The sequence below is a fragment of the Anabrus simplex genome, chromosome 2 (genome assembly GCF_040414725.1).
Source record: "Anabrus simplex isolate iqAnaSimp1 chromosome 2, ASM4041472v1, whole genome shotgun sequence".
NCBI classification, from domain to species: Eukaryota; Metazoa; Arthropoda; class Insecta; order Orthoptera; family Tettigoniidae; genus Anabrus; species Anabrus simplex.
Genome location: NC_090266.1, coordinates 760,390,035 through 760,416,598, shown reverse-complemented (window position 1 = coordinate 760,416,598; position 26,564 = coordinate 760,390,035). Strand labels below are relative to the sequence as shown.

Here is a 26,564-nt window from a genome sequence, read left to right as displayed (position 1 = left end):
TTCAATACACAAAAACAAATGTAAATATGGGTCAGTAATTCCATAATGGCATTTGTGGCTGACCTACAGATGTATGTACAGAGTGTGCATGCTCTGAATGACGACCAAAGCACTGTAGCAGCCATATTTAAAAACGGTACTTACTTAAAAAAACATGCTTCGTATATACACAAAAATATTGGTGTGTCATTGTTTCTAATAATTGATTTGTGCAAACTATTAGTATGCATGCTCACAGGAGATAACTTAGGTATGCTTATGATATGGATTCTTCACTGATGTTTGGATGCCTCAGAAGAGTAATTGTATTTTTATTTATATTTATATTTCAGGTGAAGAGTGCTACTGCCGTGACTGGCATGGCTGTATTATGGCACAGTCTATTGTCGGTCAGGAAAATGTCCAGCCTTACAAGTTCTCAGAGTGCAGCCGTTCTGACTACATAGATGCTCTACGAATTGGACATGGAATCTGCCTGCTAAACAAACCCAATGAGGTATTTAATCACGTCAGGGTGAGAATGGATGAGTGTAAATAATAAGACTATAGAGCTATATTACAGATTTTTTTTTCTAGCATGAGAACTTGACTTATCCAAAGTAAGCAGCTAAATGGAGAGATCTTCCATCAAATTCTAATTCACAATTTTTCTTAAAGTATTACCTTAATTATGACATTTCACCTTCAAAATGTAATTTAAAATTCTAAAGGTTACTTTTTGAACATATTAAAAACTGTAAGCAGAAGAAGCTCTATATTTTTATTACTTAAATTATGTTTATTTTGATCATATTTGCTGGGTCTGGAAATCTAGGTTAAATTTCCAAGTGCAGATTCAGACTCAATGATAGGTACCATACATAATAGTCACTTAACATGAACGTCTGACAATAGATAAATTATTTAACACTTTTTTTTTTTACCTTTTAAAAGGAGAGATAATATTTGAACCTGCTTAACATGAATTCAAAATGCAAATTTTCTGACATAGTCTATTTTCTCGTGATCAAAACAGACTGTGGCACTTGTAATCTACACTTGAACTTCTCTCTGTTGTGTGATTTTAAAGAAATTCAGTTAAGTCATTATTAAATTGAGGAAAACCATGAAAAACCTCAATCAGTTATATCAACCCTGATCTTAAATAATAATACAGATACACAACTAATATCTGCTTACCTCTCCCATTTTTCAGCACAACATAGGTAATTTCTTTTCTGCTTGTGCAGCAAGTGGTCAGTGTATCAGTATTTGCTTAAGTTGTCTGCCATTATATCTAGTGTTGAAATGTGTGTGATGTTTAATTTTCATACTACTTTCCCATATTATACCCTTCAAGCCAAATGAAAGGTAGGAGAACATGAAATGGTATGACTACATCTTTAATAATTCCCTTATAAAAAACAATGTGGTGCCTAGCAGCTGGTGTAGTTTAGTGTTATTACAATATGGCTATCACAAAGGGCTGCTAGGTGTGACATCATTGGGCGAAAAATGTCGGGTGCTTGCAGCTTGAGGTCCGTCGAACTTGTGGAAATAGCATCGTAGAAGAGGGTGAGGACTGTGACTGTGGTACCATCGACGAGTGCCATGAAATGGATCCATGCTGTGACCCAATCACCTGTAAGCTGACCAAGGAGGCTGAATGTGCCTCGGGACCATGCTGTAATAATTGCAGAGTAAGTACAATTTGTTCATATTTCTGTACAAAACAATATAGTGACTAAGTTTTCATATTACTTTTATTCCTTAAATAGAAATAACATTGTTAAAATATTTTCAAAACACTTTCACGGCTTTCATCTTGCATTTGATTAATAAGATATAATACCAAAGATAAGTTTTGTTGTCAAAGCATTTCAGATGTTATGCTCAAGAATATGTCACCCAGAGGAAAATAATAATAATAATAATAATAATAATAATAATAATAATAATAATAATAATAATAATAATAATAATAATAATAATAATAATAATAATAATAATAATAAAAATAATAATGAAATGAAAATCCACAGCCTGTTTCCAGTCATTTGACTGGGTCAGAAATGGAATGAATGAAGCCCCATCTAGCGGCGAGGATAGAAATTGTGCCGGCTGCCGAAGCTTGTCGCACTCCTCTGGGGCAATGATTAATGAATGACAGATGAAATGAAATTATATTGGAGAGTTTTGCTGGAATGAAAGGTGACAGAGAAAACCGGAGTACCCGGAGAAAAACCTGCCCCGCCTCCGCTTTGTCCAGCACAAATCTCACCTGGAGTGAACGGGATTTGAACCACGGAACCCAGCGGTGAGAGGCTGGTGCGCTGCCACCTGAGCCACGGAGGTATAATAATTTTCGTTGTCGGTGGCTGTAAATCGTTTCCAAGTAATTGACTTCTTCCAATAAATTCACTTCTGTCTGTGAATGTACTTTTGATGGTGGAACAGACCAATTCTATTATAGTATGAGTGTCCACATAGATCGCACAGAATTGTTGGAGGAGTGCGTGATTGTGCTGCACAGAGTATTTATGCTTCCTTCCTGGCCTCTTCACATCTACGTCGTTCCCCTTCAAACAGATTTTCAGCAGCAGGCATGGTACGGCACCAAATTGTACGGTCTTGAGCAAGTGTGTCCCAGGTTTGTGGATTGAGACCTGTCATCTTCATAGTGTGCTTAAGCTGTTCCTTCTAGTGCCTCTTTGGGGCTCCACGAGATCTGGTGCCGGAACAAAGTTCACCATACAGGGTCTGGCGTGGAAATCTGGTATCACTCATCCGACGGACATGGCCAATCCATCTAAGCCGATGACCAATGATGGACGATTCTATGCTCTTGGCATGTGCTTTCTCAAGAACAGCAATGTTGGTGACATGGTCTTCCCTTTTGATCCTAAGGATGGATCGAAGTTTTTATTGGTGGAAACGCTCAAGCTTTTTCAAGTCATGTCAGTAAAGAGTCCAAGTTTCACAACCATACAGCAATGTGGTAATGACAAACAGCGTAGTACATGAGTTTCGCCTTCATGGTCAGGTCTTTATTCATGAACACCCGGTGTGATAGTCATTCAAATGCTTCATGGGCAGCACCAATTCTCTTCCCCACATCTTGCTCACAGTTACAGTGCACAGACAGGATAATACCCAAGTACAAAAAGTGGTCTACCTGCTCCAGTAGAGTATCTGAGATGGAGATGTTGAAATATGGAAGTGTAGTGCTTGGTGAAGGTTGTGCCAGGACCTTGGTCTTTTGAACATTAATGGTGAGATCAAAACAATAACATGCACTCTTATAGCAGTTAACCGACTGTTGCAATTCCTCTGGTTTGAGTCTAGGTGATGCAGCATCATCTGCATACAGCATTTTGGTTACCTTTGTAACCTGAGTGAGCTTCTGGGAGTGAAGTCTTGCTAGGTTGAAAAGCCCTCCATCGAAACAATACCTAACATGGCAGCCAAATATAATGCAAATAGTGTTGGAGCAAGCACACACCCCTATTTCAGTCCATGAGTAATAGGAAATTCATCCGAGATCCTATTCTGATGGCAAACCTGTACCATCATGCCATCATGGAGGGCCTGTACCAGATCAACACGCTGAGGACAATCAGAGTGTTTCAGTACCACCCATATAGCAGGTCTTGGAACAGAGTCAAATGCCTTTTCCAGGTCATAAAATATTAAGAAGAGAGGTTTCTCTTGCTCTCTGCATTTTTCTTGAAGTTGCCTTGCACAGAAGATCAGATCAGTTGTGCCTCTGGAAGTATGAAAACCACACTGGGACTCTGGGAGGACTCTCTCAGACATAACCTGGAGGCGGTTAAGCAGAATACTTGCAAGAATTTTACCTACAACAGATAGTAGTGATATGCCGCTATAGTTACCACAAGCATTGCAATCTCCTTTCTTGAAGATAGTGTCGATCGTGGCATTTTTTTTAGTTCACCGGCTACTTCTCTGACTTTCCAGATTTTGAGGATGAGTGAAAATTCCCGTTTTGATTGATTGACCACCAATTTGAATAAACTCCAGTGGGATGTTATCTGGGCCAGGTGCCTTTCTGGGTTTCAGACAATTGAGAGCTGCACTGAATTCTTCGTAAGTTGGTGGAACTGCCATTCATGGTTATTCCGGCTGTTGAGGCTAATCACTAAGAGTTTTCATCAGCAGTGGAAGGACAATTTAGAAGGGTTCAGAAATGCTCCTTCCAGTGCTCCAGGATTTCACGGCTGTCTATAAGAGTGGTAGCATTGTCAGCAGTTTTCAGTGTACCTGTTGAAAAGTGAGATGGACCATTTAGCTCTCTTATTCCTGCGTAAAAGTTCCTCAGGTCCCAATCATCAGATAGGTTCTGAAGTTCCTGAGCTTTCTGTTGCCACCAGGTATTAGGGTTGCCACTTTTTTATATAAGAAATACTGGGCGAGTTGGCCGTGCGGTCAGGGGCGCGTGGCTGTGAGCTTGCATCCGGGAGATGGTGGGTTCGAAACCCATTGTCGGCAGCCCTGAAGATGGTTTTCCGTGGTTTCCCATTTTCTCACCAGGCGAATGCTGGGGATGTACCTTAATTAAGGCCACGGCTGCTTCCTTCCCACTCCTAGGCCTTTCCTATCCGATCGTTGCCAGAGATCTAGTCTAGTTTGTACTTCCGCTTCTGTCTCACCCCATACCATTATATCATCAGCAAAAACCAGGGCATTAGTTGTTGGATCCTTTCTCTTAACTGCTTTTAAAACTTCATCCATTACAATTATGAAGAGAAGTGGTTGTGCCCGTTCGCACGTCCACGACAGGTTACAAAATGGCGCCGACCGAAGGTATGGGCCTTGTAATCTAAAACAAGCAAGGAATAGTCACCTGCTATGATGTCTCAGAGGGCCATATACTCCTCGGAATGGTCATGTATTCGAGTAAAACGGACAGTGGACGGTCTACAGTATTGTTTTCAAAAAAAATAGAAAAAACGTTATTATTAAATAATCTTCATCTTGAATTTTCACGACATCGAGAGCGGACGCAATTACCGTCATCGGATTTTTCTTTTGGAGAAGCAAAGGATTGCATAAGAGAAAAGAAAGAATACAACGATTGAATAAGAATAAAATATAAGTCTTCGCCTGAATTCAAAATCAGTTGAGACGAAAATAAATGTACTGAAGTCGTTACGTAAGAAATTGCGGATACGACGAAGATACGAAGAAAAATAAAAATAAATTAAATTAAGGATAAACGACGTCAGAGAAGAATATTGAAATGGCAGTATATTGCATTATTATCTTCTACATTGAGACTGTCAAGAAGATGATCAAGATGATGTGCTAAATTCACATGATGGACCGACCTGGAAACAATTCATCTTACCATACGACCTGGAAATGACGAGGAAGGCGACGGGTAACCATCCGTCCGAGCCATGACGTAAGAAGGTGACGGGTAACCAGATTGTACTACCAGAACGAAGGAGCGGATGACGTTCCAGATGTCTAACCCGTAACCGAACCGAAGACCCATCTACATCCAATGGGAATGGAACAGCTGGACCAGGGACAACCATGAGCGAGCTAAGTCATTCATAACATTTCATTGCATAATTTTTGGTTTGCTTACACATGTACCTTAGGTATGTGCTGATGGCAATTGTAGACCGATAATATAGCAATGCAAGTGATGATTACCAACAAGGTGTAAGATAATTAAGTTCGAAGTTACGATTTAATAATATAGCAATAGTTTATGCGATATCGACCTGAACATTTGAAAGAAGCGTGAGGTTTGTAGAGAAATATGAAACAGCTGATTGAAATTACATACTGGGAGATTATAGAGATTTCATTGAAGTAATGCATGAAGTTGACGTCACGTATGGTTGTGCGCGGTGTAGAAAGAAACATGAAATTACGCATTTGTTTGGTTCATAGAAAGGGCATTGAACTTCGTCTGTAGGTTTAGAGAATCTGCGACTTGTTAATATTATTAAGAATCAGTGTGGTATTTTATCGTAGTCGTCAAGTTGGGAAACGAGATATATTTTTATGGAGGCTACGGTGTTTATATAAGATTGATGTTGTTATGAGAATATGAATATGGTAATTAGATGAAAGTTTCGAGTTATGTATTGTGATTTGAAAAGGTTTTACGCGATGCAGGACCATTGTGTACCTGCAATTCAAGTTATACCACACTACAAGTGAATTATATGATTTATTTGCGTAAGAGTGCCCACACCGCGGGAGCTACATAAGCCAAGGTACGAACTGGATTTATTAGTATAGATGTATGCTCGTGACATAATTATATTTCTGTGTAGATGACTTATTACGAACATTAGAATACTACGACTTTGTATAGCGGTAGTTAACCAGAAGCATTACGACACCGATATATATGAGATTATGTTTTCCAAACCTCACAACTTAGCGCTTCCATGTTAATTGCAAGAAAGTAAAGTAGCTTGCATTGTGGTTGAATGTTATTGAAAGATAACTATTAAAAGGGACATTGAACCTATAAGGGCATGTGTGAGACAGCCAAAGATTAGGCTGAAGTTAGATAGATAGCTAGATTAGTTAATTTTCTCCGTTTTGAACATACATTTCATTAACGAACTTCAGTTAGGGAAAGGCTAGAGTAGGAGCCGTATTTAACTGGCACTAGGAAAGAATGCCTTAGTTCGTAAGGAGTTTCAAGGCACAACGAGATCGTTGCAACAAAATCATGTTTTCGGATTTTATTAAAACCTAACTTAATATATTCAGTTCTATTTTAGATTTCCTATAATTCACTCAGATCTACTTAAACGTAATCCCAATTAATTCACACTTGATTTATTAATTTATTTGTGATGCATTGCGGCTGGATATTGTATCCAAGTGAGATTGTTTAAATACGACTAAAGAAAGTGAACTTTCGGAATGAGTTAATTGTGTCGATGTTATACTTATAATTCAAATGCGAGGTGGACCTCAGATGTGTCCAGTGATCTGTTGTAAATGAGCAAATATTGAACTACAACTTCACAAAGGAACTGATCATTTTAAATAATTTAAATACTGAATATTATTTCATTTTATTATACGAGCCAGCGCTGACTCATTTTCATTACTTATTTTCAGTTATTTTGAATAATGCGTTGCATAATATGAGGTTAGTTATTTAATATTTTATTAATAAATATTTTGTTATTTTTCTAATTGCTGGTGTCATGAGTCCTTTAATTACTGTCTAGATTGTAAGTTAACCACTAGCTAAGTAAGGTACCGTATAATTAAGAGTTTATTTAACAATGGCAAGTTTCTCTCGAGGTCAAACTCTAATTAGGTTGTCGGCGATGATTATCATTATGTCGTGAGAAACGATAGGTATCACCCGTGAGTTGGAATTCTCTTGGACTCACGTAAAGGGAATTCTACAGTAGGATTACATGTCCTACTTGCCATAAGTAAACCCTGAGGTATCCGCTGAGCGACTCCATTCGTCAAACTAGGCTGCCCAACGACGAGTTAGAAAATGGAGGTATCGGGCAAAGAATGTTTAACCCGGAGCGGTTGCATGGTGAAAGACAACTTCCTTGCTGGACTCCACTCTTCGTTTCAAACCAACCTGACCTTCCATCCTGGACCTGGACACAACACTTGGTTTCATCATATAATCGTTGTACTCATGCTATGACGTCATCGGGCTCTTTCTTATGTCTCAAACATTCTCATATATCCCTGTGTGGTCCATGGTCATATGCTTTCTCGATGTCCGGAAAAACAGTTATAAGTGTTTGACCTTTCTCCCAATACTTCTCATAGAGCATTCTGGTGGCAAGAATGAGGTCTATAGTTGATCTATGAGGTCTAAATCCATGTTGTTCCTCTTCAAGTGTAGGCTCAACATATTTTCTGTTTATAAAAATAATAAAAAATTACCTAACAATAATTAAATATATACAGCTTTCCAATTAATTACACAGTTTGATAATTTTGTACATGCTGTGATGTTCCAAACATCACAATATCTCAGAAACATAACATGTTACAGACATGAACGTTGGTATTTTTAATCTTTCTTAAAAATAAAGGAACACGTATTTTTTGTTTCCAGAAAAAACACTTAAGGGGGTTAAAAAGGACTGAAAAGCAGATTGAAATATTGTTATTATTAGGATACTGATATTTAAAAAACTGAAGATGTTACAGACATGGAAATTGGTATTTGGAGTCTCCTTTAAAAATAAAGATATACTTTTTTTGTTTTTGGAATATCCGCTTAAAGGAGGTGAATGAATTGAAAAATTAGTTGACTTCTTTGTATGAGGATACTTATATCTAAAAACTAAATATGTTACAGATGTGAAAATTGGTATTCGGAATCTCCTTTAGAAATAGAAGCATGTATTCCTTCTGTTTTCGGAAAATCGCCTTAAGGGCGGGAGGGTGAAAATAAGTAAAGAAGGAGTTGAATTCTGTTTATGAGGATACTTATATCTCAAAAACTGAAGATGTTACAGACGTGAAAACTGGTGTTTGGAATCTCCTTTTAAAAATAAAGAAATATGTACTTTTTTTGGAAAATCCACTTAGGTGGGGGTTCGGGTGGGGGGAAGTAGTGATAAAGGGGTTGAATTCTTTTTATGGGGACACTTATATTTCAAAAACTGAAGATGTTACAGAAGTGGGAATAGGTATTTGGAATCTTCCTTAAAAATAAAGAAACATTTTTTTTTCAACTTGAGAGAAGATTGTTTCTCACATAAACTGTAGAGTTCTATGTCACATGGTGATCTTAGTCCCAAAAGGCAATACCACAAACATGGTTTACAAAGAGGTTCTGGAATAAATGAAACCCAATTTTTGGTTAGTTTTAATACGTTGGGGATTATCAGGTAATGTCTTAGTACAGTCTTACGAAATCCATGTGAGTGAAGCCGCGGATAACTGCTAGTCACTTATAAAACTATATGCAAAGGGCCATGTAATGTTCCAACCTGGAAGACCTTTTAAACTTTCCACACTATCTTACCGTTATATAATTCAAATAAGTCTGTACAGAACAGTAAAGTACAGGAATAATTTTCCATCTCAGAGTATTAGATTTGTATTTTTTTCACCATTACTGATTTAGTGGGCGAGTTGGCCGTGCGGTTAGGGTCGTGTAGCTGTGAGCTTGCATCTGGGAGATAGTGCATTTGAACCCCATTCTTGGTAGCCCTGAAGATGTTTTTCCGTGGTTTCCCATTTTCACACCAGGCAAATACTGGGGATGTACCTTAATTAAGTCCATGGCCGCTTCCTTCCCACTCCTAGGTTTTACCTGTCCCATCGTCGCCATAAAACCTATCTGTGTCAGTGTGACGTAAAGCAAATAGCGATTCATTAGTGATTGAAAGCAGATTATCAACTAAACCTCATATGCTATTCTATCTAAATGGACAATGATCAATGAAAAAGTGAGGAAACTTGCAACAGTTAGCATGTATGAGAAGAGAAATGTATAAATACTCAACAAGTCAAAAACAATGATAAGAGACATCACCTTTAGTTACATGTTTGTTGCTTCTGTATTTTAGAAGTTGCTTAGGTGTAGGGATTTACTGTCAACTGCCAAACAATTAACAAAAGATTTCTTAAAATTGAACAATATTTAGATTTCCTTCTTTGAACCTCTGAATGACATTTTCAAAGTAAATCATATTAAAAGTATATCAATATATATTTAATAATTAGGAGCAAAAATTGCTGACGGCCTCATTCGGAAATCTTTTGGAAACCTGGAACTTTTTTCTTACTCTGTCAAAATGTTAATGATTAACTATTACAATACTATGTACTTTTGTCAATTCCACAGAATGTTTCAGTGAGCTGGCTCATTTCTTTTGCAGTTAAGATCGCGAGGTGTTATTTGTCGAGATGCTGCAAATGAATGTGACCTACCTGAACACTGTTCTGGGGAAAATGGTCAGTGCCCATTGGACATCCATAAGAAAAATGGAAATCCATGTGGAGCAAATACAGGCTACTGCTTTAATGGAGTATGTCCAACACTCAACATTCAATGTGAACAAATCTGGGGATATGGTAAGTTATAGTATTTATAGTCCACTCTCATAATGTATTTTCCTTTAAATCCCATTTATTTCAGAAACTATTCAAATAGTTTAAATATAATAGGTACTGTAAATCAATGAATTATCTTTCCATTTTGTACTCTGATTTAATAAACAAAAATAATTTTTATTGTGTGAGTAGCTGTATGTTTTCAAAACAGCTTCATTTCATTGCTTACATTCATAGATGAAAGTTCCACAAAAAAAATGTTTAATTTGCATACTTCTCCATACAATAGGCAAACAAACTAACATTATTGTTCTGGGATACCTCCTCCGGGTTCATAGTTTATCTTCATATTAGATTTACTAACGCACTAGGGAAATTGGAAATTGCATCACCATGAAGAGATGTGCCTTCAACACCCCAAGAATCTATGACAGAGAGATGTCAGGCAGTGAATCGATGATAACATTTTCAGGTACATGTGGACACAGGTCAGTACAGGATGTGCTCACCATGAGTTGCAATACATTGCTGAATCCTGTATGGTATGGAGTCAATTAGGCCATGGATCACGGCCTGCAGAATTGCAGTCCATGCATGCTGCATAGCTGCGGGTAGTTGTGCTGGCATGTACACATCATGTTCCACACAATCATGTTGAATAATGCTTAGTTTAGGGGTCCTGGTGGGCCACTGTAAAAGCATAATATCTTGGAGATTTTCCAAGGAGATACCTGCTGTATGACGGTGGGCATTGACTAGCATAAACACCCCATTTGCATTGGTTGAAATCAGAGGGACAACCATTGGATTGACAACCCTGTCCACATGCGCTCGAGTAGTCATTATACCCTCGGCGATCACTTTTGGTGATTTCATGGGAAAGCGTATGAAAGCTCCCCTGACTGTAATGCCTGTGACAGGCCTCTCTATAAGATGATCAGCATGGCCCTCTCCCCAGTACGCCATTGGACATGATTGCGATAGTCATTGTGGTCAAAACAAAAGTGCAATTCATCTCTGAAGAAGACAATATGCCATTCGCTGGCCCAATGTGACCATTCCTGATACCAGGACAGCTTCACATGTTGATGTTACGGAGTCAGTGGAACACTTGCTACAGGGACACAAGATCTTAGGCCAGCTGAATGCAAATGATTACCAATTATTTGTAGCATAATATGTAGTGCCAGAGTAGCTCTAATTTCAGCTGCTGTGGCTTAGGAGATCTGTCCAGAATATCAGAATGATGCAGTGATCTTCCTGCACTTTGTACATTGGGTTGGTCCTCTCCCAGATCTCCAAGCATGTCACATTATTTGACATCTGCTGACATTCATGTTGTATTGTAGATGCATTTTGGCCAAAATGTGCAGTTGCAGCCTGCACAGATAACCAACTATGGGACAGATCAATTACCCGGGCCCACTCAACTGTTGAAAAATGATTGATATCCTGCTCGAAACCATCAGTGAGGCATGTTTCACAAGCAAACACTTCATATCACTGCATCTCACAGACTTCACATCAGCTAAGCTCTACTGGGCTTCTCATTACAGGAGGTGGTTCATGTGGTTCATCCTTGACCAATCAGGTGGGGAGGGCCATATGAATAATCGCATTGGTCTGAAGCAGGTATCACTTACGTACCTAGCTGGCACCATTCTATATCGCCAGTATCAACATGAATGACCCATTCCTGTGTGGTGTTGCAATTTCCACTTTCCCTATTGTTGAATTCACTAACTACCGGGCGAGTTAGCCGTGCGGTTAGGAGCGCGCAGCTGTGAGCTTGCATCCGGGATATAGTGGGTTCGAACCCCACTGTTGGCAGCCCTGTCGGTTTTCAATGGTTTCCCATTTTCACAACAGGCAAATGCTGGGGCTGTACCTTAATTAAGGCCACGTCCGTTTCCTTCCCATTCCTAGGGCATTCATATCCCATAGTCGCAATAAGAGCTATCTGTGTTGGTGCGACATAAAACAAATAACAAAAGAAAAAAAGAATTGACTAACTAGCCACTTCTGTAGATTATAAATTCAGCTCCTGTACCCTCAGCAGAGTTGGTTGGTATTTATGAGTGCTGGAATGCAAGGAGATTATTTCAATAGTTTTGCTGGCATCTTAACTTCCTTCATAGAAAAATTCCATCACTCAAACATCTATCTACTAAGATAGTCTGTAGTTATGTTACACGTACAATTTTAAATTATTATTATTATTATTATTATTATTATTATTATTATTATTATTATTATTATTATTATTATTATTATTATTATTATTGTTACCGTGTTTTGGTGGTAGGTAGAGGAGAAAGAAGGTGCGGGCGTGAATGAGTCTCAAACTACGGAAACAAAGTTACTGTAAAATTTAACAAGGTTATATTTTCTTTTCAAAATTAAGTAATAACAAAGAACAGGTACTTAGTAGCCGAAAACACAATTTGAAATGTACAAGTACAGGGATTACAGAATTTGGGCTTCTAGCCCTGAGTTCACACTTCTTGAGCACTTAGCCCAACTTTCCGATATACAAATTTTAACAAAGGGGCAGAAGACCCCAATCAAACCCTGGAGCACTTGCTCCAAAATTACACAGTAAAGCCTCCTCGAGGCATACAAAATCGAATTCAAAAGAGCAATCTGCTCTCAAAGTGTAAGCCAATCACAGGCCACACCAAACTTCACCTTCAAGCTGTCCTGAACGGACATAAACACAGGGGTAAAATACCCAATCTACTGAGGTCTATTAAACGAAAAGCAGGTTAATTAAATGACCTCTAAAACAATTTGAGAGGAGGCGAACTTGCACTCCTAATACACTTGATTAAGACCTACTTGGCACTAGGCCGTTGATACGAGGGCTAATCCCATACTACAGAGGTGACTTAATAGCAATTTACATTACATTACGGAAGAATTGGTTGAGAAAAATAAGTTCACCTCAAGACGATGTGAGTGGGAGCTCGAGAGGGTTAAGCACTCTCTATCCCAATATGTCGTTTGAAAATAGAATAGATACCAGTTGTTTTTACATTTTTAGGAAAAGGTTACATGGTTGAACGCTTAGAACCCGCCCCGAAAGTTAAACTGCTGAGCTAGCAAAGAAAGAAGTTATTAATCGGCCATTACCTTATTGTTGACCGCTGCCGAGGAAAGAGGCGCTTCCCGCCTCCTGCTATGAACTTTACACACTGAAAGATGGAACAGAAGTGGCCCGGAGACCCAAAAATCAGCAGTTTATATCCTCTCGTGGAAGATTCTAGGCGTTAGGGGAAAGAAAACACCCTCCCACAAAGATTTTATTGGGTAGGACCCCGCAACAGATACAAGTTGGGGGAAGATACCCCTGATTGGCCAGAAATTAATAGAAGAATTTCGGGATTGGATACATTCATAACAAGGGGAAAAAAGGGGTAAATATTGCCAACTTAAACAATGACAGAAAGAAATTTAACAAAGAACAAACTTTTGAAATTAAATTTTCTCCAAAAAAATAGTTCTTTGACTCCGCACTAGGTTGCACTATTGTAGATCTTCAGTAGTGTCCTCTAGAAGAGAAAGTTCACACTTCTTAATACAAGCAAAACAAAAGTACGTCGAAAATGACACAGTTCACAAACTCAAAAATTTCCAGGTAGTGACATCTTCTGAGAAATTTGGAATTTAAGACCGTAGATAAAGTTCAGACTTCCTCCAGAAGAGGAGTTTTAACTGGCGCAACTTTTAAATAAACGGTGTGGAGGTGTACCGCCCGGTACAGACCTCCCCCCCCCCCCAAAAGTTCCTCCAAGGGGTAACACAGAAGAACATAAACTTTTGTTTGAGAATAAGTTCCAAGTTTTGATGTTGATATTAAGATAACTTGCAGAAGTATTTGAGAAATTTCTTAATTCGGTTCCAAAATTTTGTTGTTGCAGGTGAAGTAAAGTCTTTCTGTTTATAGAAGTTGAATTTCTGAAGATAAGCTTTTAATACTTAAAAGTGAAGGAAAATTTTGCCATGTCCACCAAATATTGCTGTTGAATTCCCAAGTGTAGTTATCTTTTATAGTAACTGCCCATGTAGTTGATGTTGATGAAGTTGGATGGCCAGACCGGCCGTTGCAGCTTGCGTCCAAAGGGAGGCCGCACGGACCCCTTAAGTACCCTGAGATACTGCTCGCCCGCACTATGAGGGGAGCAGAGGTGTTGAAACACGCCGCGCCCGCGGTGAACATATACAGGCTGCGGGCCAGTAGCAGGTCGTGCGCCGCACATCCGCCTTGGCCGGGAGGAGAGCTCCGGCTCGCCGTGCACATGTCGGCCTCGCTGGAGAGGAGGGGGCCCATCCCCCTCCCCAGTTGCTGCACGGCGCTGCGCGGCTGCGGGGGCACTGAAACATTAAAGCTAGGCGGCAGAATTGTGTTGGACCATCGTCTTCATTGAGGGTACAGGCATTATGGAGAGGTTGAGGGGCCGGCGGCGTGTAGATATCCATGGCATTAAATATTATGAAGCCACAGTGTAAGGTGGAGCAGGAGACGGGAGCGTGGTAATGGCCGTGGCAAGGACAGAATGGCAGTTTAACGGGTCGGGACAGGTTTTACAAAAATGCTTACATCAGAAACAAAATATTATAGGTAGTGCAGAATGCCTTAAAAGTGAAACTCAAAAAAAAATATAACCTTCATATCCTTTCAAAATAATATGAAGCAAGTTAACACAGAAATTACACCGGTTTCACCTGGGACAGGTGAACTCTAAATATCCTCTCGGTGGCTGGATTACTTAACAATAAGGTAACCGGCGTAAGAAAATCGAGAATGATAAAAGGCCCATGAAATCTGGGGGCAAGCTTGCCCGCGGGAACAAAATTTTTGACCATAACCTGGTCACCTACCTTCAAAGGGGTGGGTCTCCGTCCACGATCATACCTTTCCCTAACCTTTTCATGAGACACTTTAAGATTGGCTTTAGCCTTCTTCCAAAGATCTTTAATGTTGTCCGGATCTATTGTCTCGGGCAGAATGTCACTCAGAGACCAGAGGTTAGAGAGCGGCGAGTTGGGAACAAACTTGAACATCAAAGAAGCTGGAGTAAACTTGTGAGATTCATGAACCGCCGAATTCAAAGCAAAAGCTAACCAATGCAGGAACGTGTCCCACCTGGAAGGATCTTCATGATGATAAGCAATGAGAGCGGACCTGAGATTACGGTTAACCCGTTCAGCCAGAGATGGTTGCGGGTAATAAGCAGAAGTAGTTACATGAGATATTGATAAGTCAAAACAGAATTTACGACATAAATTAGATGTAAAAGCCTTAGCATTATCAGATACAATATATTGACACGGACCAAAAGAAGCAAAAATAGAATTTAAGCAGGTAATGGTGGACTGAGCGGTAGCCAGCTTAGTCGGAAATAACCAGGAAAATCTAGTAAAACCATCTACACATACAAAGATGAACTTGTTGGCATTCCCCTTTGACTGGGGGAAGGGTCCCACATAATCAATATACAGGCGTTCCATGGGGCGCGACGCTTGATGAGAAGACAAAAGGCCTACCTTAGTGGACATGGTTGGTTTACTAAGCAAACAAGATTTACAGGCTTTTACAAGTTCACGAATTTCACCGTCCATACCCTTCCAGATGAACCTTTCACGAATCTTTTCACGAGTTTTAAAGATACCCAGATGCCCTCCTAATGGGGTTTCATGATAATACTTGAAGATCATAGGCACAAGAACAGCTGGAACGACAACTTTCATCATCTTATCATGCCTCGAAGGGCAACATAAAACACCATTCCTCAGAACATAAGGGACAACATGTTCCCCAGAAGAAAGGGTTTCCATTATCGGAGCCAGCGTCGGATCTTCACGTTGGTATTTCTCAATGTCCCTAAAAAGCATGGGAGCATCTGTTAAGATGGCATTAACACCAGATAGCATGGACTCGGGGGGTGATGAACTGTCGACCTGTTCATGGGTCTCGACGTCGTTAGAAAACATACGGCTGAGTCCATCAGCAATAACATTTTCGGTACCTCTGATATGCCTGACATCGAATTGGAAGGCAGAAATACGGATGGCCCAACGGGCTATACGACCAGTACGACGCGGCCTACCTAAGACCCAGCTTAAGGCTTGGTTATCTGTCTCCAGGTCGAATTTGACATGTTCCAGATAGAGACGGAACTTTTCTAAGGCAAATAAAACTGCCAAACCTTCGAGCTCATAGATGGAATACTTGGCTTCTTGAGCTGACAATGTCCTAGATGCATAGGCGATGGGTCGCCTCCCTAGTTCAGTCTCTTGAAGAAGGACTGCAGCTACAGCTGACGACGACGCGTCCGTTTGGACGATGAATTTCTTCGAGAAATCAGGCATAGCAAGTACAGGGGCATTACAGAGAGCTAATTTAAGATCTTCGAAAGCGGCTTGTTGAGAAGGTCCCCACTCGAATTTGATGCCTTTCCTACGAAGAAGGTTTAAGGGCGCCGCACTATTAGCAAAGTTAGGAATGAACTTTCTGAAGAAATTCACCATACCAATAAACCTGGCGATGCCTTTAATGTCCTTGGGAGGTTTAAAATCACGGATGGCCTGTGTTCTAGAATGATCGACCGCTACACCATCGGGTGACACAATATGCCCTAGGAATGACATAAAGGGCTTAGCAAAGGCAACCTTGGACAACTTAACAGTTAACCCAGCCTTACGAAGGCGATCGAGAACTTCTCGCAGATGATCTAGATGTTCTTCAAAAGTCTCTGAAAATACGACGACATCATCCAAGTAGTGATATAAGTACTCAAATTTGATGTCGGAGAAGACCCTATCTAGTAGCCTAGTGAGCACAGCTGCCCCCGTGGGGAGCCCGAAAGGCACGCGGTTGTATTCGTATAAATTCCAGTCCGTGGCAAACGCTGTAAGGTGTTTAGACTCTTCGGCAAGGGGAATTTGATTATAGGCCTGATTCAAGTCCAAGATAGTGAAGAACTTGGCCTTACGAAACCATGAAAAGCAAGAATGAAGGTCGGGAAGGGGCACAGATTGCAACACCACCTTCCGATTGAGAGCCCTGTAATCAATGACAGGCCTGAAGCCTCCTTGGGGTTTCGGGACAAGAAAAATAGGCGATGAATACGCCGACTTAGAGGGCCTAATAATACCATCCTTCAACATCTGGTCGATAATTTCTTTTAGAGCCTTCATTTTAGGTGGAGATAGCCTATATGGTGGAAAACGGACAGGAATCGAATCCGTGACCTCAATTTTGTATTCAATAAGGTCAGTAACACCAAGAGTATCAGAGAACACCTCAGGAAACGACTGACACAATTTACGAATACTATCAGCCTGCTCCTCAGGTAGATGTCTAAGGTCTAACAACATCTCATCCTGGGTAGGCGAAATAGATGAACATGATACAGAATTACACTTTAACAAGGGAATATTGTAATTGGACGCAAATTTGAATGTGCACGACCTAGACTGGAGATCGAGCACAAGACCAGTGTGAGAAATAAAGTCCGCTCCCAGTATGATGGGGCAAGACAAGTGCTTAGCCACAAACAGTTTAATTTTCCATGTAAATTTAAAAATACGAATTTTGACCAGTACGGAACCTAGAATTTCTAATGGAGATGAATTAGCCGAAACATATTGAATAGGAGAAGAGTCATAGACAGGAAGTTTACAAACAGATTTCAATTTCGAGTACCATTCAGCCGAAATAATGGAACAAACACTGCCTGAATCTAATAGAGCAGTTATAGGCTCGTTATTTAACTCAATCTTAAGAAAAGGAACAGGTGCGGGGGTATCCGCCGCAATCCTAAGACATTCTTTAGGGCATTCAAAAGATGAATTTGAAGGCAGATCTTTCTCTGCATTTACAACCTGTTTACTAGGGGCTGAATCTCGGGAAGATGGATTAGTCGACTCAGCCGAAGCCACTAGTCACTTTTTATTATTAGCATAGCTGGAATTTGCACCAGAAGTTGAGCAGGAGGGGGTGCTATTTGAGTTTGGGCAATTCTTGGCGATATGTGAGAAGGCCCCGCACTTAAAACAGCCTTGTGATGACCCGGCTCCATTCCTTGTCCCACTTGACTTGATCAGTGGACACTTGTCGCGCAGATGGTCAGGCGACCCGCAAGCATAACATTTACGGGGATTGACTGGTCGGCGAGGTGGAGGCCGAGTGTTACTAAAGGAAGGCGGGGGTTCTTTCGCGACACGCAAAGAATCGGCATATCTAACTCCTTCCGCTGAAACGGCCAATGCTTCAAGTTCAGAGAAAGTTTGCGGGCACGCCGCGAAACACAAATATGACCTATAGGGAGGTGAAATTCCCTCTACAATAGCCTGTACAATCTGATCTTCAGGAAAATGAAGAGCAAACACCCTAGTATAAAACTTAATGTCCTGTATGAAATCAGCCAAGTTTTCATCCAACCTCTGTACTCGATAATAGTATTTCTGAATTAGAGATGACCTCGCGCGGGCAGGAATGAAATTTGCAAGCAGGTGTGCGTGAAAATCTTCAATAGATGACTGTTCAGCAATGGCTCTTACTATTTTATCTGAGAGAACACCAATAGCATACGGATAGATAATTTGCAAAATCTGACAAGGGGAAAGAGAAAACACAAGGGCGTGATCCTGAAATTAAACTAAAAATCTTAAAAATGAAATAACTTCACTGGTGGTGTTGACAGAAAACTTAGAGATACCTCTTAGCAACATTGCCAATGGATGAGGCAAGCTACTAAACCCGGGTGACATAGTAGGTAAAGGTTTCAATGGCAAGGAAGTTAATTCAGAACGGATGTTACCCAACGATGCACGGCGTTCAGACTCGTTGTCCAATGGGGCAGAGATAGTTTGAGCAGTGGGGGTTTTCCTATTTACTTCTCCCTTAGGAGACTCTTCCTCGCTACCTACATTCACTATGGTGGGTAGATCAGATTTGGGAGGAATTTCCCCGGTTAACAATAGGGTGACTTTACTAGACAATTCAGAAATAGTTTCAAGGAGCGTATTAGCTTCCTTCCTCTGAACGTCATTCACCTTTAGAGACAACAGATCATTAACTCTATTTGAAAAGTGATATAGTCTGCCTTGCACACGCTTAATTTGATTAGGAGACGGATCATTTTCATCAAAAAAACTAACTACAGATGCTAGCCCAGTAATATTCTCGACGATCGTGGAAAGAGAGTCATCAATTTCTTTCTCTCCCAAATTGGGGATGGAAATGGGCAAATCAAGGGACTCTCTAAGCTTGTTAGTGTCTATTGCAACCGTGCCTCCAGATTGAACGTTTCTGATAGTTAACTCGTATATCAACTCCTCTTTGCGCAAATAGTTAAGGAGGAGAACATCGCGAGGGCCGGGCATGATGACAGAACGATTTTGAAAAACTCACAAATGCCAGCAACTGAGAAAATGGTTAGAGTTTGAATTAAAGCAATGTTTAACCGTCAAGAGGGGCAAAATTGAGACCCATTCAACCACGCTCTGCTACCACTTGTTACCGTGTTTTGGTGGTAGGTAGAGGAGAAAGAAGGTGCGGGCGTGAATGAGTCTCAAACTACGGAAACAAAGTTACTGTAAAATTTAACAAGGTTATATTTTCTTTTCAAAATTAAGTAATAACAAAGAACAGGTACTTAGTAGCCGAAAACACAATTTGAAATGTACAAGTACAGGGATTACAGAATTTGGGCTTCTAGCCCTGAGTTCACACTTCTTGAGCACTTAGCCCAACTTTCCGATATACAAATTTTAACAAAGGGGCAGAAGACCCCAATCAAACCCTGGAGCACTTGCTCCAAAATTACACAGTAAAGCCTCCTCGAGGCATACAAAATCGAATTCAAAAGAGCAATCTGCTCTCAAAGTGTAAGCCAATCACAGGCCACACCAAACTTCACCTTCAAGCTGTCCTGAACGGACATAAACACAGGGGTAAAATACCCAATCTACTGAGGTCTATTAAACGAAAAGCAGGTTAATTAAATGACCTCTAAAACAATTTGAGAGGAGGCGAACTTGCACTCCTAATACACTTGATTAAGACCTACTTGGCACTAGGCCGTTGATACGAGGGCTAATCCCATACTACAGAGGTGACTTAATAGCAATTTACATTACATTACGGAAGAATTGGTTGAGAAAAATAAGTTCACCTCAAGACGATGTGAGTGGGAGCTCGAGAGGGTTAAGCACTCTCTATCCCGATATGTCGTATGAAAATAGAATAGATACCAGTTGTTTTTACATTTTTAGGAAAAGGTTACATGGTTGAACGCTTAGAACCCGCCCCGAAAGTTAAACTGCTGAGCTAGCAAAGAAAGAAGTTATTAATCGGCCATTACCTTATTGTTGACCGCTGCCGAGGAAAGAGGCGCTTCCCGCCTCCTGCTATGAACTTTACACACTGAAAGATGGAACAGAAGTGGCCCGGAGACCCAAAAATCAGCAGTTTATATCCTCTCGTGGAAGATTCTAGGCGTTAGGGGAAAGAAAACACCCTCCCACAAAGATTTTATTGGGTAGGACCCCGCAACAGATACAAGTTGGGGGAAGATACCCCTGATTGGCCAGAAATTAATAGAAGAATTTCGGGATTGGATACATTCATAACAAGGGGAAAAAAGGGGTAAATATTGCCAACTTAAACAATGACAGAAAGAAATTTAACAAAGAACAAACTTTTGAAATTAAATTTTCTCCAAAAAAATAGTTCTTTGACTCCGCACTAGGTTGCACTATTGTAGATCTTCAGTAGTGTCCTCTAGAAGAGAAAGTTCACACTTCTTAATACAAGCAAAACAAAAGTACGTCGAAAATGACACAGTTCACAAACTCAAAAATTTCCAGGTAGTGACATCTTCTGAGAAATTTGGAATTTAAGACCGTAGATAAAGTTCAGACTTCCTCCAGAAGAGGAGTTTTAACTGGCGCAACTTTTAAATAAACGGTGTGGAGGTGTACCGCCCGGTACAATTATTATTATTGATATGGAAATTCTGTGGCTTACAGAGGTGTAAGATGGTGACGGGGTGAATGGGAGGACAAGGAAATGACCAGAGCATAAGTTAAAGCACTAAAATTTGAAATTCTATTTCTTTCCATCCTTTTTTTTCCTTAACATTTGATAAATAGAAAATCTGAATAAACAACAACAATATAATCATTGAGCTCATCAGCTCCAACAACAGTAACTTAAGTCCAAAAATAGGTACAGAACTCAAAAGAATCATTAACACGATAACATACAAGGAATTAGCATTATAGCTCTTAACAGGTACACTATTGATAAGAGCATGTTTGCTCCACTAATTTACCTGGCCGAGTCTGAGATCCACAGTTTAATATAGTCCAGCCTCTCAGAGGCACAAATTTCTTACAACACACAACATTATGCCTGACAAACTTCAAATAATGTATTTAGCCTACAGTCACGTCTGCTCAACAGATTTTTTTTTTCTTTTTTCCTTCACTTTCTGTTCCAGAAACATAAAGAGGGTCAATAAGTGTCCATACTAAATGGCCATAATGTAAAAAGAAAAGGTTGATAATGATTGGCCAGTAACAAAATGCAAGGAGGTAAAAGACCTACACTCCTTCTAGAAAACACTTAAAATACTAAGTGGGCATATAGCCCAAAGATACATAGGCTAAACCTATTGTACGCCAGGGTGACAAAGTGAGAAACATTAAAAACCAAAAGATTTTAAGAATTTTAGAGGATTAGAAACTTTAGTCACTCTATACCACATTGAATGGGAATCAACAGAGGGAAATCACTCTTTGTTCCCTTACATTATATGTTTCCCAGCAGGGATTTGAACAAAGTCTTCAGACTTGTCAAAAATCTACATTTAAACCATGATATTAGAACTTCACATGAATAAAAGAAGTTTTAAACCTTCCTCTCAAGCTATCTGCCAAAGTTACACATGTTAAGAAAAGAAAATTTTGCCATTACCTTTAGTTGGTGGGTCTTCCAAACGCTGACCTGCAGCCCTTGCCTCCTTAGTACACTCCGCACACAATCAACTGGAGCAATGAAGATGACAACACAGCCCTAACGTGCACAGCTTTTATAGCATTTCAAGGCGAAGTTTCCAGAACTCTTTACAGGTAGGCTGGATGCCTGTACACAGCCCCAATTTTAATTGCCTAGAGAAAATATTCCCAAAATTCCTGATTGGTTGATAGGTCCAGGAGTTGAAGGGGGCAAAAGTGTTGACAACCTTGACATAAGAACAAAACAATATTCACAAACTTAAGATTTGTCACCTGTCACAATACGAATTTCTTAATAAATTAGTTAAGAGTTCGACCCACTAGGGGGAGCTACAAAACCGATGATAGAGACATCTAGCGCTTGAAAATCCAAGTATCTAGCATAAAATTAGTTCAAGTTCGATTACATAGATGGCCTTACAGAAGGTGCACAGTTTAGCTGGACGGAGAAGGTGTACCCCCATTATTATTATTATTATTATTATTATTATTATTATTATTATTATTATTATTATTATTATTATTATTATTATTATTCACTTGAAACAGAGAAACAGTTATGAAACAAGGCTTCTCCTCTCTGCATCCACCCTCACTTTGGAAGAAGCCTCACATGCCTTTTCATTCTTGCTGAGAGTAATTTTGGAAATAATACTAATTTTTAATTTATTTTAAATTTATCTTGACACATTTCATCAGCAAATAAGAGTGCTCAAATGTCAGTATATTTATCAGCACAACCATGAACCACTTTAAGGTATCTATTCTGTGGTTGCTGCTGAACTGTGCTTTCCATGGAACAATTTACAATTGCTTTAACTTTCTGATTAACTTTGAATGTCTTTTATGATTGAGCCTAAAGGCATTTATAATAAATCATACTCGTTACTTGTTTTCTTAAAATGGTTAATGATATTGTTTAATAATGTAAGGAAATATCATAATTGATATTAGCATTTTGTCTTCATTTATTTTATCTCATAAATTGAGATTAGCAAACAAAATTGAAAGAGTAACATTAATCACGTTTTTCTTGGTTTGATAGTAATACATTAGGTACCATAGTTCTTACCCACTATCACATTGAGAACCTCCTTGGCTGAAGCACCAGAATTAGTCTGATTGTGAGTTGTGTGAGAAAATGTGGACAATAACACCCTGAAAACACTAATAAAGATAGTCCAAGTGCTAAATTCGAGAAAGTATGTTAGAAATTAATTATTGTCAATCGGTTACTGCTCCTAATGTACAGTGTGTTTTCTGCCTAGCCAGATGGTGTACAGATGCTGGAGTGCCAGCTTGCTGGTGTTAACAAGGTTTCAAAGACATTTATTCACCACAGTGACTGTGAAGAATAATTACATGATTTAAAAATGTAAAAGTGTAAACATTATATACAGTGAAACCTCGTTAGGGCGTTCCTCATTAACACGTTTTCCTGCTTAGCACGTCGTAAATTCAAAGTCCCGATTCTCATCGTATTAAATCTCTATAAAAAATACCTCACTTATCACGTCACGAATTCTCGCTATTGCCGCTCAGTGCGATCACATTTTTCCTAGCCCTGAACATGTTATTTGTCATCCCTTGTGGAAAGAACGTGATTTTCAACTCGGGTAAGAGTCCTCGCCGCAGTTGCGTGATAACGGGAAAAGGCCTTGAAATCTTAAACTTCACAGCATAATTTGCACCTTCGGGGAGCAAGCCATTAGCCTCAGAAATGCTTAGTTTTGCTTGCCGGTTAGCAGTGAAACTACAGAATAACACAATGAGCCTGTTTGTGCTTGTATTTCTCATCCATTCAGAAGTTAGAAAAGTACTTCGTGTTTTGTTGTACCGGGTAGCGAACTTTGGTCACGTGATAGCCTACATCTCGATAATCGTATGAAGTTGACCAGCGTGGTGCATATTTGTCTTGTGAATAGCCTAATTATGGATACGGGAAAATTCGTGAAATTCCTTACTAATGAAGACGAAATTGAAGTCTTTCAGCAAGTCGACTGGCATCCACATCATGAAGCACAGAATTTCCGTGAATGTTGATACTCGCACCTTCCAGCTGCAACTCGATCACTCGAATCGGTCTTGGTCGGTCGAAATTTCGGGCCATGCAAAATGGCGGGAAGAACCGATTCACCAAAATGATTCGTTAATTCGATCACCACGTGACTGAAAGCCGAAAGCGAAACCATGGACTCAGATGAACTATTCCGTTTTGTTTTTCATAACTACTACTGCTTTACAAGTTTACAAGAAGTGAAATGTTGAAGGTAATTGCTAGCTTTTGAAAAATGCTGCACTACTGTCCGACTACAGTAATCCTTTCCATACTCAAGAAGGTTAGGAACTGCCGATGCTTAAGCCCCATTCACAATGCAAACGTAACGTAACGTAAACTTAAAATTAACGTTAACTTAGAAGTTAGCGGCCATCTAATGGATCCATTCACAATGCGCCGACGTAAACTTAACTGCGAGTCCGTAAAATTAAGGGATTGCAAACTCCAAGCTCTTGCGGTTAATTTTACGTTAACTTTAAGAACCAGCCAATCAGAGCAGAGGTAAACATTGTGTGTTGTGCACGATATAATGACTTCTTTCGACGAAACACTTGCAATTCTCTTTCAAAATAATCTTTGTGTATAGGCTATGTATGATAGAAGGAAAAAGAATTACAAATACGCTGTACCGAAAAATAATAGGTGGAAATTAATATCCTGTAGTAATGAAATCTGACAATAAATGGCGGGAGACAAGCTCGCAGCGCTGGCAAACGGACGAGAGACAATCCCTGTCATAAATAAAACAGTGTCCCTGTATATTTCTTAACATTATGACGGACTACTAGTTTACGAAAACGATATCATCCAAAAAATAGATCCAAATATCTCATCGGGGTGTGATAGATAGGGTCATAGATGTCGGTAAAGGAGACCTTTTACATTTCTTTTTATTACAAAAGGGGAAGCAAATCGTAAGAAAGGCAAACAGTTCAGGTTTCATCCGCATGTCCAAAACGAACTGATGAGAGTCATTTCTTACAGTAGATTACCGAAATCGCCCTGAGATAACCTTCTTTGATTCAAGGGATGAACCCATTTTCTGCACCGTTGTTTAGATCGCCTTTTCAGGTACCGTAGGCCTACACAGCTCCCAGGAGCAAAGCAATAGATGTTTGAAGTAATATGGATTCCGCTACCACGTTGTTTGATTTCATCGAGGTATTGAAATATAAAACTGCGAGATAGCCCAAAACCTGACTTCCGTACTAAATAACATGGGAGTGCTTTGATTGGCTGCTGTGTACTCTTTACGTTAATGTTACGTTCCTCCACTGTGAATACCACAAATTTTACGTTAATTTTACGGTTACGTTACGTCGTTAAGTTTACGGTTACGTTTGCATTGTGAATGGGGCCTAACGACTAATCCTTTCCAAACTCAAGTAGGTTAGGAACTGCCGATGCTTAACTGTGTTTTTAAGAAAGTAACGTACATTCTTCAAAGCTACCATTCCAAACTATACGACAATCGAATTTGAAATTTATAGTAGATATGAACATTTTTGTGGCAATTCGAAAGTGAATTTTGACAGCAGTTCACCGTCAATTCTTTACTTTTAGTTCTTTTTTAGTGAAGAAATATTTTAAAACATCTGAAAACAAATGTAAACGTGATCACCTGACTGAAATAATCAACCGTGACAAAGGTTTTTTGAACTTCGATTGTTCTTAACAACATTCCTTACGATTTACATTAAGTTGACAAGCTATTCAGTAGATAGCAACTTTAGCAGGTCACTCATACAGTGACTCTATATGTACAGTGTGGCCAAGGCCAGTCCAGCCGCCATGTTTTAGCCAAGTACTCAGCTGATACATGAAGGAGGGTGATATTATTATTATTTCAATAAAGAATAGACTAGGTCAATGTTTTAAGATGTTATTTATTTTGCTTATGCTGTATGTATATAGCCCTATCAGTATTTGTTATATTCAGAGTCTGACTACCTGATGTAAGACTTCAAAATTGAGTTATACATGGTATAGGCCTACAAGTCACAAAATTATATAAGTGGTTAGAAATTCTGTGTTGGTAGCTAGGCCAATCATAACATTTATATTATAATACATGTGGCATAAAATAGTATAGTCATTGTCCCGAATAATGTATGTAATGACTGTAAAGTTAGCCTACATTTAATTTTTTTCTATTTGCATTATGTCGCACCGACACAGTTAGATCTTATGGCGAGGATGGGACAGGAAAGGCCTAGGAATGGGAAGGAAGCGGCGTGGCCTTAATTAAGGTACAGCCCCAGCATTTCCCTGGTGTGAAAATGGGAAACCACGGAAAACCATCTTCAGGGCTGCCGACAGTGGGGTTCGAACCTACTATCTCCCGAATACTGGATACTGACCGCACTTAAGCGACTGCAGCTATCGAGCTCGGTAACCCCATATATCAGGTTACATGGTTTTACATATCAGAATATGCAGCGCAGTATCATAA

General features: G+C 39.6%; 1 protein-coding gene across 1 annotated transcript in view; it reads left to right on the top strand.

The window, feature by feature from the left end:
- Positions 1-26,564, top strand: part of mmd (mind-meld) — a 1,597,006-nt gene that overhangs the window by 1,415,260 nt on the left and 155,182 nt on the right. Inside the window, exons 16-18 of the mRNA XM_068225859.1 lie at positions 333-496; positions 1,512-1,679; positions 9,852-10,047. Of these exons, the coding sequence (XP_068081960.1) occupies positions 333-496; positions 1,512-1,679; positions 9,852-10,047 (528 nt within the window). The remainder of the gene's footprint in view (positions 1-332; positions 497-1,511; positions 1,680-9,851; positions 10,048-26,564) is intronic.